The sequence below is a fragment of the Antechinus flavipes genome, chromosome 5 (genome assembly GCF_016432865.1).
Source record: "Antechinus flavipes isolate AdamAnt ecotype Samford, QLD, Australia chromosome 5, AdamAnt_v2, whole genome shotgun sequence".
In the NCBI taxonomy this organism is placed as follows: Eukaryota; Metazoa; Chordata; class Mammalia; order Dasyuromorphia; family Dasyuridae; genus Antechinus; species Antechinus flavipes.
The window spans coordinates 112716388-112732617 of NC_067402.1; the positions used below are offsets into that span (position 1 = coordinate 112716388).

The following is a 16230-nucleotide window of genomic DNA, read 5'->3' on the forward strand; positions in this document are numbered from 1 at the left end:
AGCCAATTTGAGAGGTGTGAAGGGTACCTTAAGAGTTGTAAAACTGTTCCTTTTTAATGGCTTATTCAGTGCTCTCAAATACTCTTGCAATTCTGTTTTCTGATATTATTATTTAATGTATTTGCAACAATTTAACAACATTTCATATGCTATGTACTATCATTTAATTGTGTTTTTCATTATATATAATTATTTTCTATGCAGAAGTCAGTTCATTTCAACTAACACTGCTTAAACATCTCTTATTTGCATGGTACTGTACCAGGTGATAAGGACATCAAAGCAAAAATGAGATTACTTTCAAGGAATTTCCTCTGAACTGGGGAGACATTATTTATATAGATCAATAAATACAAGGTATTTCAAGGAAGAGGAAAGTCCTAAAAAATTTAGAGTATCAGGGAAGACTTCATAGAGGGGATGCCACCTAATTTATATCTTGAAGAAAGAAAAAGATTCAAGGAAGTAGAGATGAGGACAGATGAAAATTAATTCTAGAAAGGTCCGTAAGACCATACACAAACATGGTCATACTCTTGATGTTCCAATAACCCACAATTGTTTCAATTCTGTCTATATACTTTGATACTCATTTATCTGACCATTATTTATCATTTCACCTTTTCTTGTGCTTTATGATCTCGAATTCTGTTATCTTTACCATGATGTTCAATCCCCAAAGTCCTCAGGTTTTCAATAGGGTGACTAATATAAGAGTGCTTCCACTAGTCATACTCTGTTCCCTTCCCTACTGCTACATTTTGGTGAGTCAGTTCAACTTCACATTATCTTATTCCTTTGAAATTCCTGTCTTTTTATCCTATGACTGATTTTGCCTTACAAAGTCTCAGTCTTGGTTTACTTCCATTTATGTGCTACAAAATGAAACTGAAATTATTCTAAGTATACTACAAATATAACTTGCATAATTTCAGGTGAGCCCTTCCCATAGCTGGCAACCCCTTTTTTTATACTTTTCTAATCAATTCACCCTCCCACTCACCAGAAGAGCCATTACAAACCTCTTCATCCCTCATCAAACTTTCTATTTCATCTTTTACTCTTAACTAAGCATCTTGACTCATATTTCACAGAAAAAAAAATTTGAAGCCATGTACCAACAGCTCCCTCTTCTTCCACTCTCATCTCATCACTGGAATGCAGTCTGGTACTGTTTCCTCCATCCTCTTGTCTCATGATTTTGTCTGGGCTTTTTAAAAAAATTATTAAAAAAATTTTTTTTACAGATACTTTTGATCCTATCATATCTTTTTTTTTTAGCAGATTTTCCTTCTATCATTCTTACTCTCTCTTCAATCTCAATCTCTTTATCTAACGATTTTTTTCTCAGTTGCCAAAAAGTACGTCTTTGTGTTCTCAATCCTTTAAAACAAGGAAAAAAAGAAAACCTTCATTTACCATTCATGCTAATTATTCTCCTATAATTCTCTTCAGCTAATGTCCTTGAGAAAAGCATCTACATCATATTATTTTTCCTTTTTAAAACTCTTGGGCCCTCTTAGAATTCAGTTAACTTTAGATTACTGCTTTCCTTAACTTCTCTTCCCTCTTATTTCAATCCTCAACCCCCCACCTGCAGAGTGCTTTCTCTTATCCTCTTAAATGCCTATTACTTTGTAGGGTTAAGATGAATTTCTATATTCAATTTGTGTGCGTGTGTGTTTGTGTTGCCATATTTGAACTAATTCAAATGAGAATGAGGTTCAAGTGTTGCCTGCTTCCATACCTTCCAATCTAAAAAATTCCTGGCAGGTCTCTTTTATTTGATATAATTCTCCTATTCTTCCTTTTCTTCTCTCTCTTTCTCACCCTTTCATTATTCTTTTGAGATAATCTCAACACAACAGTCACATCGGAGGATCTGTCTAAGCAATCTTAATGATGATTAAATTTTTATGGGGTTACATGAAACTGCTGTCATGATCATAGAGTTCTGTTCACTTAGGAATATAAACAGTTTGATCCTATTAACTATTTTATGATTTCTTACTCACGTTTACTTTTTTATGCTTCTCTTGAATCTTTAAAAATTATCTTTCCTTCATCTATTTTCCAGGTCAGTTATTTTTCCAATGTACTTATTACACATTTTCTCCTATTTTTTAAAATCTGTTTATGTTGTTTTATTTTTTTTCTGATTATTTCATGGATTCATTAGTTGACTAGTTCTCAACTTTTTTTTCTATTTTCATGCCTTTTGTTCTACATTTGACATTTCACGAGATATCAAATATAAGTCCATTATCATATTATTATGTTGCAATAATATAATATAAACATATTAAAGAGATAGAAGGAAACAGTTCTAGTTCAACTTTTTTTCACTCCCTTGCCTCCACCCACCAGAATCGTCATTTCCTATACAACACATCAGGACTTGCACAAAGAGTGGGCGGGGGCCATTCTTTCTCCAAGCTTATATATTAATAGAGTATGGTCCAATTACTATTTAGCCTCATGTGCTTGGGACCTCAGTGCATCAACTCAAGCCTCAGCCCATTACATCTCCCGCTTTCTTTTGTTTTAGAACACAGGTGATCATGCCATCCCTGACTCCTCAGGGAGGTCAGAGCCCCCAAAGGGAGGTGATCACATCCTCCCTGACTTCTCAGGAAAGGAGGTGAAAGCACCGAAAAGGAGGTGATCACGACCCCCCTGACTTCTCAGGAAGGGAGGTGAAAGCACAACTGCCTCAGCAAAACAGCAAAAAGAAGAAGAGAAGGGGAGGAGATGGCTCAGTGAGTAGAGCACCAGCCCTGAAGTCAGGAGGACCTGAGTTCAAATCCAGCCTCAGACACTTAACAATTCCTGGTTGTATGACCATGGGCAAGTCACTTAACCCCAACTGCCTCAGCAAAAAGCAAAAGAAGAAGAGAAACAAACAGCTAGCAGAGAGAGAGGTCTGAGCTCTCCTCCCCTTCCTTTTTCACTCCCCTGCCTCCACCCACCAGAATCGTCATTTCCTATACAACATATCAGGACTTGCACAAAGAGTGGGCAGGGGCCATTCTTTCTCCAAGCTTATATATTAATAGAGTATGGTCCAATTACTATTTAGCCTCATGTGCTTGGGACCTCAGTGCACCAACTCAAGCCTCAGCCCATTACAAACTTTCATTTTATTGATAAAAAAACTAAGAGAATTAAAAGACAAGTTACATAGGTCATTAATTTTGCAATTCTGATTTTTAAGGAGTTATATTCTTCAGTAAGGTTTTATCTTTCTCTTACCATTTAGCCAATTATGATTTTTAGACAGTTATATTTTTTTCCTGCTTCTTTTAAGAATTCTGTTTCATAGCTTTTACTCCTTTTGCCATTTTCTCTCTGTTGCTATTACGTTTTTTGCCTTTTTTGAGGAGTGACGTCTTTAGCTGTTCTAGGAATTCTTGTTTAATTTCTACCTAATCTGCATTTTTTTCTTTGATGCTTTGTCATTTTTGTCTTCTGGGTTTGTATCTCAATCTTCCCTGTCATCTTAGAACTTTTAATTGTCATTTTCTTTTTTTGTTATTTGCTCATTTTTCCAACCTATTTCTTGTTTGGACTTTATTGGATTCTGTTCACCTTTGGTTTTGAAAGGGATGAGTAGCCCAAGCTTATCATTTTTATATTCTGCTGCTTTCATAGCTAGATGTTGGGGACCTGTGGGTTTTTGGTACTTCTAAGTGGTATGATTTTAAAAGAGTTCTGGTCATTTCTTTTCTACTCTGTCCTTACCTTAGTAGGGCTCCTGCTTCTTTATGATCACAACTGCTCCTCTCTTTCCTGGGACTTCAAACTGTAAATAGGAATGGATGACAGAGATGCCAAATGCTGCCTGATCCTATTTCCAGAGTTCATAGAGGAGTCCCAGGGTATTTAATCTCCTTTCTGAGCCTAGGGACTTCTAGCACTGTTACTGCCTCCAAGATCCACAGCCCATGCTAATTCCATTGTGCCACACTACTGGCTAAACATCAAACCAGTATTCGCAAACCACTCTTTTGGGCCTCCTAAACTGTGCTGTACTAGATATATCACTCTCACGGGTGTACTAAATATATCATTGTTACTTTTTTTTTTTAACTTTACACTCAGAATTAGGGTTAACTTGCCTTTTAAAGTAATTCTGAAGGTATGTTGGAAGAGTTCAAGAGAAACGCTCACTTCACTCTTCTACCTTGGATAAGTCTCCACTCTAGCATTTTTCAATCCAAGTCACGCAGATTCAAATATTTCAATTAGTTTTTCTATCCTCTCTTGAAAATTGTAAATATTCATTTTTAATCTTAACTTTTTTCCAGAAAAGTTATTTCCAAGAAACAAGTCATTTCGATTCAAGCACTAAGCAATATTAACCTGTTTACTTTATCTCTAAGAAATCCATAGGTGTCAATCATTCTTGGCTTACACTGACAACTTTCTTCCAAACTCGGCTTAACTATACTCTGAATATGAACCTTTAAAGTCAACAAATATGATGATGTTTTTCCCTTCTAAAAAGCATTTAGTCTCAACATTTAAAATTTTTTTTAATTCCAAAATTCTTTTCCTTCCATCTCTCCTCCATTTACTGAGAAAGTAAGCAACTATAAGAATATAATAAGAAATCATGTGATTTCTTCATGTGATCACAAGAAATAATGTGAAATCATTTAAAATGTTACTTCTCGTATTAACTATATCATTCCAAAAAAAAAAAAAAAAAGCAAGAAACATGAAGAAAGGGAAAAAATATATACTTTAATTTGCAATCAGAATTCATCAGTTCTCTATCTAGAAATGGATAACGTTTTATATCATGAGTTTTTTTGGACTGTCTTGGATCATTGCATTTATCAGACTAAATCTTTCACAGGTGATCATGGTTACAATATTGTTATTACTATGTATGATGATCTCCTGGTTTTGCTCATTTACTTTGCATCAGTTAATACAGGTCCTCCCAGATTTTTTCTAAAACCATTATCCCTCAACATTTCTTATAATACAATAGTACTCCATTACAATCATATGACCACAACTTCTTCAGCCATTCCCCAAATGATAGGCATCCTCTCAATTTTAAATTTTTTTGCCACCACAAAATGAAATAAGTATTTTTGTAAATATGTCAAATATAATGAAATTTTGCACTTTAAAAAAATTAATAATGCAACACTGTTTTCCATACAAATCTCAAAAATTGTGGTCCTATAATTCAACTCAAAAATTTTTAATGGTTCCCAATTATTCCACAAATAAAATTCAAATTTCTTATCCTGGCTTCCAAGATCCTCAGTGACCTACTACTTTCACTATCCATCTTTTATTTCAAACGAGGCTGCTAGAGCTTTGCTCTAGCAAAAATAGATTACATGTTGTTACATGCTTTCCTGACTCCCTGATCATGATGTTTCTTATACTTTAGAGAAACAAAATCATGTGTGTATGTATATTCAGCAAAAATCTGCCTTTTCACTCTCCTACTATGACCACCAATAACAAAAGAAAAACAAAACCTATGATAAACACATATAACATATATAGTAAAGCAAAAGTAATTTTCGGATTGGTCATGTCCTAGGCATGGCTGTTTCATTTTGTACACTGAGTTCTTTAAAACCCTGCTATCCCCCCCAATCAGGAAGTGGGTGGTATGGTCCTTTGGAATCATGATTGATCACTATATTTACAAGATTTATTAATACCTTCAAAGTTGCTTGTCCTTATCATATTGTTGTCACTGTATAAAATGCTTTCGTTTACGTTCACTATTCTGTAGCAATTCTCATACAAATCTTCCCACGTTTCTCTGAAACTATTTACTTCATTATTTCTTATAGCAACTATAATATTCTATCACATTTATATAATATAACTTATTCATTCATTCCCCAATTATGGGCAATTCATCCCTTTTTCATTCTTAGCTATCTCAAAAAGAGGTAAAAAATTTTCATACATCTTTAGAGTCTGTTTTGTATAAGACAAGCCATTCTTTTCATTTGTTCTCCCTTTACGTCTTTTCCATTTCCCTGTTGATAGGAATATAATTCTGTACCCAAATCAGTATGGTTTTTCCATCTTTGATCAGTTCAAATGAGATTAAAATGGAAATTGTGTGCCCTTACCTCCCATCTCCTTGACTGTGTAGATATCTACTTGCAAAGCCTAATTATTAATATTTCCTTCTCCCCAGTGAATTGCTCTTCTCTTCTCTTTTCTTTTTTTCCCTTAAGATCATCAAGATTTAACAGACCATCTTGTCAGGCACTGTCTAATTAGACTCCTTCTATGAGCCATGGTGAAGAATGTAATTTGAATGTAAGCAGTTTATCCTCGAATTAAACAGAATTCTAAACAGTCCTGATGAAAAGGCTATCATGTTGCTTTTTCACTTTGGAATTACTTTCAAGAAGTAACTATAGACTCTAGTTTCATTCTGCCTTCTAGTTTTAAAATACATGAACATTTTCCTTTTAAGATTTCTTGAAATATGTTTAGGCTCTTTTTTGTTCACAATGTTCAGACAATATAATAAAATTTCCCTCCCTCCTTAATCTGTTTTCATAACCTTTGTTAAGAGATACCCTTACATTTCATTCTAATTTTTTTGAGTCTTTTATTTTGTCTTGGGAGTCATTGTTTTGGTCTAGTCTTATTCTGAAAGAGTTTAATTCCTTTCATAATTCTTTCTTCAATGGTTTTCATTTCTTTTTCAATTTTTTTCCTTAAATGCTTTCATTTATAAAAACATTTTAAATTTTTTCTTAAAAAAAAATTCTTGCATCTCTTCCAAAAATTCTAGTTGAATTTGTCCCTAAGCTATGTTATTCTTTGCAGCTTTACTTATATTTCGGAATCATTCTTTTTCTTCTGCGTTTGTGTGTTAAGTTTCCTTGCCCACCATAACACCTATTTATAGTGGTAATATTTTCTTGTTGGTGCATTTTTTCAGTCTGCTTTCTTACATCAATGAAAGGGTTGGGTTGTTACACTTTTGGAGTTTAAGATTAGGCTCATTCTGTTGCTGCTTACTTGAGGTACTGAATGTTGTGTTACTCTAGGATTTCAGCGATACCATGGGATAGGGATCTCCGAGCTTTTGATGTTCCCAAAGGGATCAGATCTAGGGCAAAGTCTGATTACTGACTCCCCCCCTCATCTGAGTTCTATATGTTCCTTTTGGGGCTGTTATCTGAGAATACTCAAGATGAGAATCAATAGCCCAGATATTACACATAAAGTAAAACTGAAGAGCAAAAACTTATGAAGAGAAACAATTATAACATATTTTTATCATTCTACTATACCTGATGATCAAACACCAACTTGGGTCCTCCATCAGCAGCAGTATCCTCACTTAACAACATCCATGTGTTTGTATCAATGTCATAGCGGTAGAAGTCACTTTTCAGAGATTTGCTGTTCCTCACAGAGGAATCCAAGTAACGTCCCAGTGTATAAATCTGTCTTCGTTGAATGTCAATACACATTTTATGACAAGATCTGGCACTAGGTCCATTCTGCTGGAGGAAGAGGGAAAGGAATCATGGGATAGTGATTAGAAACAGACGTTTATTAAGAAACTCAGAAATATTTATTAAACTGATGAATACTATTTTCTTATCTGATACTATTATGCCAGTAAATAGAACAAAAAAAGATGACAACATATTTATTATTTGGCTGAGAAGGTTCCTTAAAATTTCTACAGTATACAGGATGTCCCAAAGCTGCCAAGCAGTTAGATTTTATGGGTATTTTGTGCTTACATGCTACTTTTCATGTACTGTCTTGTATTAAAGTTATTTTCTATATATATAGTTATTTCCACAGACAGTCAGATGGCAAAGTGTATAGTGTCAGGTCTGTAGTCAGGAAAACTTTGTCTTCCTGAGTTCAAATCTGGCCTCAGATACTGTGATCCTGGGCAAGTCACTTAACCTCATTTGCTGTGGTTTCCTCATCTGTAAAATAAGCTGGAGAAGAAAATGGCAAACCATTCCAGTATCTTTGCTAAAAAACAATTGTTTGCTAAAACAAAATGAAAATAAAACCCCACAAAACCCAAATGGAGTCACAAAGAATTGAATATGACTGAAAAAAAAAAAAAGACAGGATTACATTCATAATTTGATAGTGAATGTTTTGGGGACAAGGAAAACATAACTAATTACATTTAGCTTCAATAGTTCCCTCCTTCCCAACCTGAAAAAAAGAAAATGCTCCATAAATATTTGTTGAACATGTTCATAAATATATGAACCGTGATGGCACCAACAAAGTACATCAAATAATACAGCCCAATTATACGGAAGCCAAATGTTATAGGAATTTAGATAAAGAGATCATTACAAACAAGCAAGGGAAATTTTCTTGGAAAATGAATCATGAAAACAGTATAGACTCTGTCAATGGAAACAAAAAAGGACAAATATTCTAAACTGGAGACATGAATAAAAGTAATACATATGGGCTAAACAGATCTGAGAAAAAAGAAGAGAAAATTAGGAAGTTGTTATTACTATTATTACGGTATGAAAAGTTTTTACTGGGGGAGTAGAGAAATTAAAGTTGAATACTAAAATAAAAGTAGTTGATGAAAGGACTCTGAAGGACTAGCTAAGGAATATAGACATGATTTTAGTCAAGACAGACACTGTAGTTTCTTAAGCAAGAAATAATATGACCCATTCATTCTTTAGGATTAAGTCACTTAGTTTCCAATTAATTTTTCATTTATGTTTCAAAGGTCCCTTATTAAATGTAATCTTTAATTCCTGACTGTCCAAAAAAGGATACCCAAGGCATCTTTACAAAGTCTGGCCATGAATGAGGGCATAAAACCTTACTAACAAGGGTAATGAGGATTTGTAAAGGTGCCTTGAAGAGCATATCTCATAAGGATATGCCTTTCTATATTCGTTCTATATTTTCTACAGGTCTATCACATCTAACTTTTCTAAAATTCTTTCATTTCTTTTACTTTTTTGTTAATTATGTGGTTAGATATTTTTAAGTCTGAAAAGGGTAAATTTCCCAATAGTATAGTTTTACTATTTTCCCCTGTAACTCATTACATTTTTCCTTCAATCTGAATGGTATATCATTTAGTACACATACATTCATTACTTTATTTTTTAATACAGGGATCAGTTTTTACTGTTTTTTGTTTTATTTTTAACATTTTCTTTAAAAAATTTTAGTTCCAGATAGTCCCCTCTGTCCTACCTCTCCCCCACAATGAGAAATCAATATATCAATTATATATGTGAAATCAAACAAACATATTACAGAAAGTGGCAAAAAATAATAATAATAAAGATGTGAGAAAAGTATACTTCAATTTGCACTCAGGGTTCATCAGTTCTCTTGCTAGAGATGTACAGCATTATTTCATTTTGAGTCCTTTGGAATTATCTTGGATCACTGCATTGTTCAGAGTAGTCAAGAGTTTCACAGTTGATTATCAGCTCCTGGTTCTTCTCATTTCACTCTGCATCTGTTCATATAGTTTTTGCCTTATGTATAGTGTTACAGCCCTTGAAGGATAGTTCCAGATTATGCTCCAGAATGATTGGACAAACTACTCCACCAAGAATTCACTAATGTTCCTTTTTTTCCTCATCTCCTTTAGCATTTGCCATTTCTGATAGAAATGAGGTAGTCCCTCACAGTTATTTTAATTTGCTTTTTCTTTAATCAATAGTGAGAGAACATTTTTTCATATGACTACAAATAGTTTTGAGACATTCAGAAAACTGTCTCTTTATATCCTTTGACTATTAATTGGGGGATGGCTTTTCTTTTTTATAAATTTGACTCATTCTTCTATATATTTTGAGAAAGGAGGCCTTTATCAGAGAAACCTTCTATAACTTTTTCATTGTCTTTAGTACTTTTTAGCAAAATGAAATTTCCTTGATTGTCTCTTTTAAACAGGTATTTTTTTTCTTTTTCTCTGAGATTATGATTGCTACCCCTGCTTTTTTTAAGCTTTAGCTTAAGTATAATAGAACTATAGGGTTCCAGTCCTTTATTTTAACTTTATGTGTAGCTTTCTATTTAAAGTGTGTCTCTTTAACGTTGGATTCTGGCTTTGAATCGATTCTGTTATCCCACTATGGGACAGGTCATCCCATTCACATTCAGAGTTAGGATTATTCTTAATTTCCCTTCATCCTATTTTCTTCTGTATCTTTTTTTCTTTCTGTCCTTCCTCAAGTCTCTTTTGCTTCTGACCACTGTTTCTCTTAATCAACCCTTCCCTTTTTAAAACTACTCCCATATCTCATGTCCTTTTCTTATTACTACCCTTTGGGTATATGTGAGTGAGTAAGTGTGTGTGTATATGTGTGTGTGTGTGTGTGTGTGTGTGTGTGTATGTGCATTTCTCCCCCTTTGAATTAATTCTAATGAGAGCAAGAACACTCTGTTCACATATCTCCATTTCCCCCTATGTTCAGTATCAATATTAATTAATTGACTGGTATCTTTTAGGAGAATTGTAGTTTTGCTAAATTGCAAGCAATTTGATAGAGGTTTACACATGTGCATAAAAAACCTGTTTCCATGTTTCCATGGAAAGAGAAAAAAAAAACTAGCCAAAAAGAAACCTTTGCATTCAGATTTCATCACTTGCAAGCCTCTTTTATAGGAGATTATCTCTCCATTATAACTTTCCATTTTTCTTTTGAAATCATTTCAACCCAATAGATTCACACCAGGGACTCCTAATTACACTAATAAGGACAAAGTTCTTATGGGTTACAAATTTCATCTTCTCATTTAGGAATGTAATCAGCTTAATCTTATTAAGTACTTTATAATTTTTCATTTGTATATCTTTTTATGTTTCTCTTTAGTCTTATGTTTGAATGTCAAATTTTCTATTTAGCTTTGGCTTTTTCATTAAGAATACTTGAAACTTCTCTATATTAACTATTTATCCATCTCCCTCTTTCAACCCCTCAGGATTACACACAGTTTTGATAGTTAGGTTATTCTTGGTTGTAATTTTAGATCTCTTGCTTCTTGTATTATAATATTTCAAGAGCTCTGCTCTGTTAGCACAGTATCTACTAAATCTTGTGATCTTGTCTGTGGCAACATGCCATTTAAATTCTTTTTGACTGTTTGCCTTTTTTTCCTCCTTAAGCTAGGCATTGTGAAGACTGGATAAAATATTCCTGGGAGTTTTAAATTGGGGATCTCTTTCAGTTTACTGCTGAATTATTTCAATTTCTATGTTGTTCTCTGATTCTAAGATATCTGGACAATTTTCTCTTTTAATTTCTTCAATTATGATGCCTAAGCTCCTTTATTTAAAAAAAAAAAATCCTTGGTTTTTAAATAATAAAAATCTTAAATTCATTTCTCCTAAATCTATTTTCCAGTTCAGTTGTTTTGTAATAAGATACGTCAAATTTTCTTTTATTTTTTGCAGTCTTTTGATTTTATTGTTTCCTGATGTCTCAAGGAGACTCAAGGTTCCAATTTGGCCAATTCTGATTTTTAAGGAATTACTTCAATATTTTTTGTGCTTCTTTGTTATTCTCTTTTCATACTTCTCTTGCATGGCTCTCAATTTATTTTACAAATTTTATCTTCAATTATTTTTATATGATTTTTAAACTTTTTTTTTTCCTCTTAAAAGAGAAAAAACTCTTTAGGTCTCCTAGGAATTCTTTTGGGGCTTGTGTCCTATCTGTATTTTTCTTTTGAGGTTTGTAGATGTTTTCAAGTCACTGTCTTCCTCTGAAACACTTCTTGAGTTTCTCTGTCACCACAGTAGGTTTTTAGGGTCAGTTGTTTTGTTATTTGCTTATTTTCCCAGACTATTTCTTGGCTTTGAACTTTGTCAGAGCTGGGTTCTACTCATCCCTTGGGGAGATGTCCAATTCATTTTTTTTTATGTCCTGCTGCTTTCACAATTCAATATGAGGGTCTGTAAGGTTTTGGTGCTTTCAACATGATGTGATCCAGGGACAGATTTGATAACTGCCCTTCTTCTCTATACTTGAGCCCTACACCCTACTCTCTCACAATCACAAGTTCTCCTCTCCACCGTGGAACTATGGTTAATGGACAACAGAGCTGTCAAATGGTTTCTGACCCTGGATTCAATGCTTACAGGGGAGATCCCTGGGAATCTCTTCTTGAATGCATGTAGAATCCCCTTAGCTTCTCTAAGACATTTCTGTCTTCTTACAGTGCCCTGGGATATAAAAATACCTCACTTTGACTTTTAATTGGCTTTCCTGCACCGAATTCAGTTTCAATTTTTATAAAAGAGGTTTTTGGGGAGGGTTAAAAGTTTAGACTTTTCATTCACTCATTCATTTTGATTCTGACTAAAACCCTTCCTTTTAATACCAAGGTTGTTTTTATTTTTTCTTAGTGGTGTTCTATGGCTGCCCATGTCATGGAATACTACAGTGTCTGAAAACTCAAAGTGATGCTCATGCAAAGAATAATACAGGTACCTAGTAGATATAAGTTATCTATAAAACATTACATTACACTGGTCAAAAGTAACATAATAGATATGAGATAACTGGAAGAGAAGAAGGACTGGTCACAGAGCCAGAGTAAGAGATATCTGATTTGAAAGCTTGTCTGTTCCAACAATATCTACTCTATGTTAAAAGAATTTGAAAAAGGTCTCCAGGAAGTTAAGTGGACCTTCCTGTTGCATATATTTAGGAAGATACGGATAAGAGTCACACAGAATAGGATATATGGATGGGTTACAATGTCTCACTAGAAAAAAATTTCTAAATCTCTAAGATCATGGATCTTTTGGAATACTTAGAATATTACTCCAACGTGTCTAGATTAAAAGTTTCTGCCACGTCTTTCAGTTTAGCAGTCAGAGTTCTTCAAAAGACTTCTAAAAAATCTATGAGTTGTTCTTAAATTGTATTTCTTACAGATGGATATTTGCCCTAAGATGATTACTAATCTGTCCTAAAATTACCATTAACTAAATGCATTATGATATGCTGACAGATTAAAATAAAAAAACACAATTCAGTGTTTCCATAGTTGTAAGGAATAAAAGACATTTTTTAAAGTAAGCACTGAAATTTACATTTCTTGGAACTCACTTATCCACATGGCTCAGTAAGCAGTAATGAGTCATCAGCTTTACAACATACAGTAGTACCAATGTTTCAATGTATTCTGTCCTCCTAGGAGTACAAAAGACTTACTTTTTCTTTTCTTTCTTTCTTTTTTTTTTTTTTAAATGAAAGATCTGAATTATAAGATCTATGGTGCTATTCTGACTTGCAAACTCTGTGTTGCTGTAAATATATTTTCAACACTCAAGTATGATTCTAAGTAAGAGATTTTAAGGAAGTTAGAAAGACATGTGCTACTAATAAAGAAGTATAGTTCAATTTGCAAACAGTAATTAAATGGTGGTGGAAATCCTCAGACAATAGCAAATCAACTGTATACAAAAACCAGTAGATTGTCAGGATTCCTACAAATGCCAATCCCTGTTTTGTTTTGTTTTTTGATTACATGAAATCAAAATGGGTAAAGTACTGAACTTTAAGAACTCGATTATTGTTCTTTCCTTGAACCTTTTAAATTTATTTAATATTTCCCGCAGTTACATTTCAAATATTTTTTTTTTAGATTTCTTTTGAAAACTTTTGAGTTCCAGGTTCTCTCCCTTATTTCCACCTCTAACTTTAAGAAACCACATATGAAGTTATCCTTGAATTTATTTTATTTTATTTTATTTTATTTTATTTTATTTTATAATAACTTTATATTGACAGAATCCATGCCAGGGCAATTTTTTACAACATTATCCCTTGCACTCGCTTCTGTTCAGATTTTTCCCTTCCCTTCCTCCACCCGCTCCCCTATATATGTTAAATATGTTGCAGTATATCCTAGATACAATATATGTTTGCAGACCCGAACAATTCTCTTGTTACACAGGGAGAATTGGATTCAGAAGGTAAAAATAACCCAGGAAGAAAAACAAAAATGCAAATAGTTCACATTCATTTCCCAGTGTTCTTTCTTTGGGTGTAGCTGATTCTGCCCATCATTTATCAATTGAAACTGAATTAGGTCTCTATGTCAAAGAAATCTACTTCCATCAGAATACATCCTCATCCAATATCGTTGTTGAAGTGTATAATGATCTCTTGGTTCTACTCATTTCACTTAGCATCAGTCCATGTAAGTCTCTCCAAGCCTTTCTGCTGCTCATTTCTTACAGAACAATAATATTCCATAACATTCATATACCACAATTTACCCAGCCATTCTCCAATTGATGGGCATCCATTCAATTTCCAGTTTCTAGCCATTACAAACAGGGCTGCTACAAACATTTTGGCACATACAGGTCCCTTTCCCTTCTTTAGTATTTCTTTGGGATATAAGCCCAATAGAAACACTGCTGGATCAAAGGGTATGCACAGTTTGATAACTTTTGGGGCATAATTCCAGATTGCTCTCCAGAATGGTTGGATTCATTCACAACTCCACCAACAATGCATTAGTGTCCCAGTTTTCCCGCATCCCCTCCAACATTCATCATTATTTTTTCCTGTCATCTTAGCCAATCTGATAGGTGTGTAGTGGTATCTCAGAGTTGTCTTAATTTGCATTTCTCTGATCAATAGTGATTTGGAACACTTTTTCATATGAGTGGTAATAGTTTCAATTTTGTCATCTGAAAATTATCTGTTCATATCCTTTGACCATTTATCAATTGGAGAATGGCTTGATTTCTTATAAATTTGAGTCAGTTCTCTATATATTTTGGAAATGAGGTCTTTATCAGAATCTTTAACTGTGAAGATGTTTTCCCAGTTTGTTGCTTCCCTTCTAATCTTGTTTGCATTAGTTTTGTTTGTACAAAGGCCTTTTAATTTGATATAATCAAAATTTTCTATTTTGTGATCAGTAATGATCTCTAGTTCATCTTTGGTCACAAATTTCTTTCTCCTCCACAAGTCTGAGAGAGAAACTATCCTATGTTCCTCTAATTTATTTATAATCTTGTTCTTTATGCCTAAATTATGGACCCATTTTGATCTGATCTTGGTATACGGTGTTAAGGGTGGGTCCATGCCTAATTTCTGCCATAGTAATTTCCAGTTTTCCCAGCAGTTTTTATCAAATAATAAATTCTTATCCCAAAAGTTAGGATTTTGGGGTTTGTCAAACACTAGATTGCTATAGTTGACTATTCTGTCTTGTGAACCTAACCTTTTCAACTGATCAACTAATCTATTTTTTAGCCAATACCAAATGGTTTTGGTGACTGCTGCTTTATAATATAATTTTAGATCATATCCTTGAATTTTTTAAAGAAAAAAATTCCTACCCTCAATTAGCTACCATAAATTTGGATAAGGTATGAATGGCAAATTTAAAAGGTCGAAGACAGCTTTCTCAGGCCAAACAGACTTATAAAAAATTATAGATTTCCTCCTAACTTTGCTTTTCCTTCCTCAAAAACTCCAACCATGCCACATCTTTAATTTATCCTGATTTCTCATTAAAGTAAAAATTTTAATCTTAGCAAAGTACTTGACCTAAAGGATAACTGTCAACATTTGTAGGCTTTTATTCCTGTCAACCATTTAAAGAGCAAATTTAGTTTAGATTGAATAATATATTTGTAATGACACAAAATAACTCTGACAATCATAAACACAAAATCCTTAATCAAATTACTGTAGTACATTTTTTTTTTAAACAGTGAAGTAAATCAGATGCTTACAGCAGCTGATTTGATAGTATGTCTGAATAAAAACCAAAGAATATCTCAAGAGTTTTTAGGATTGCTAACTCAGGGACAGGTGATCTAGAGATGTCTTCTAAGTGACTAAAATAAAAACAAAACTATAACCCTCAGAACAATAGATATTAACCTCAGGATTAGCCATACACAAGTCAAAACAATGATTAGAAAAACATTTTCATCAACCTTTTTTGTAATGGCTAAACTGAAAAAGTTCCCTCTCTCTCCCTTCCCCCCTTCCCTCACCATCCCCAGCTTCATTCTCCTCAATACTTATAACAATTATTGACTACTTTTTGATGATTTCCTAGAGTTTCTTACCCTTGGGTTTCCTACTTATAGAACTTCTCCTTTTCTAAATCATTGCCTGGATCACTACCTTGGACAGTAGGAAGGAGGGGAGAAAAGGATGATTCATTACCAATTCTTTGAAATTTATGACTGCCTACTGTACTAATCAG

The 16230-nt window shown here is 33.5% G+C and overlaps 1 protein-coding gene across 2 annotated transcripts in view; it reads right to left on the minus strand.

Moving 5' to 3' along the window:
- Positions 1 to 16230, minus strand: part of MKLN1 (muskelin 1) — a 230532-nt gene that overhangs the window by 66914 nt on the left and 147388 nt on the right. The window contains exon 10 of one of the 2 annotated variants that reach the window (XM_051962233.1): positions 7299 to 7511. In XM_051962233.1, coding sequence (XP_051818193.1) covers positions 7299 to 7511 — 213 coding nt within the window. Of the gene's footprint in view, positions 1 to 7298; positions 7515 to 16230 lie in introns of both variants that reach the window. The other variant, XM_051962232.1, reaches the window with a different exon arrangement.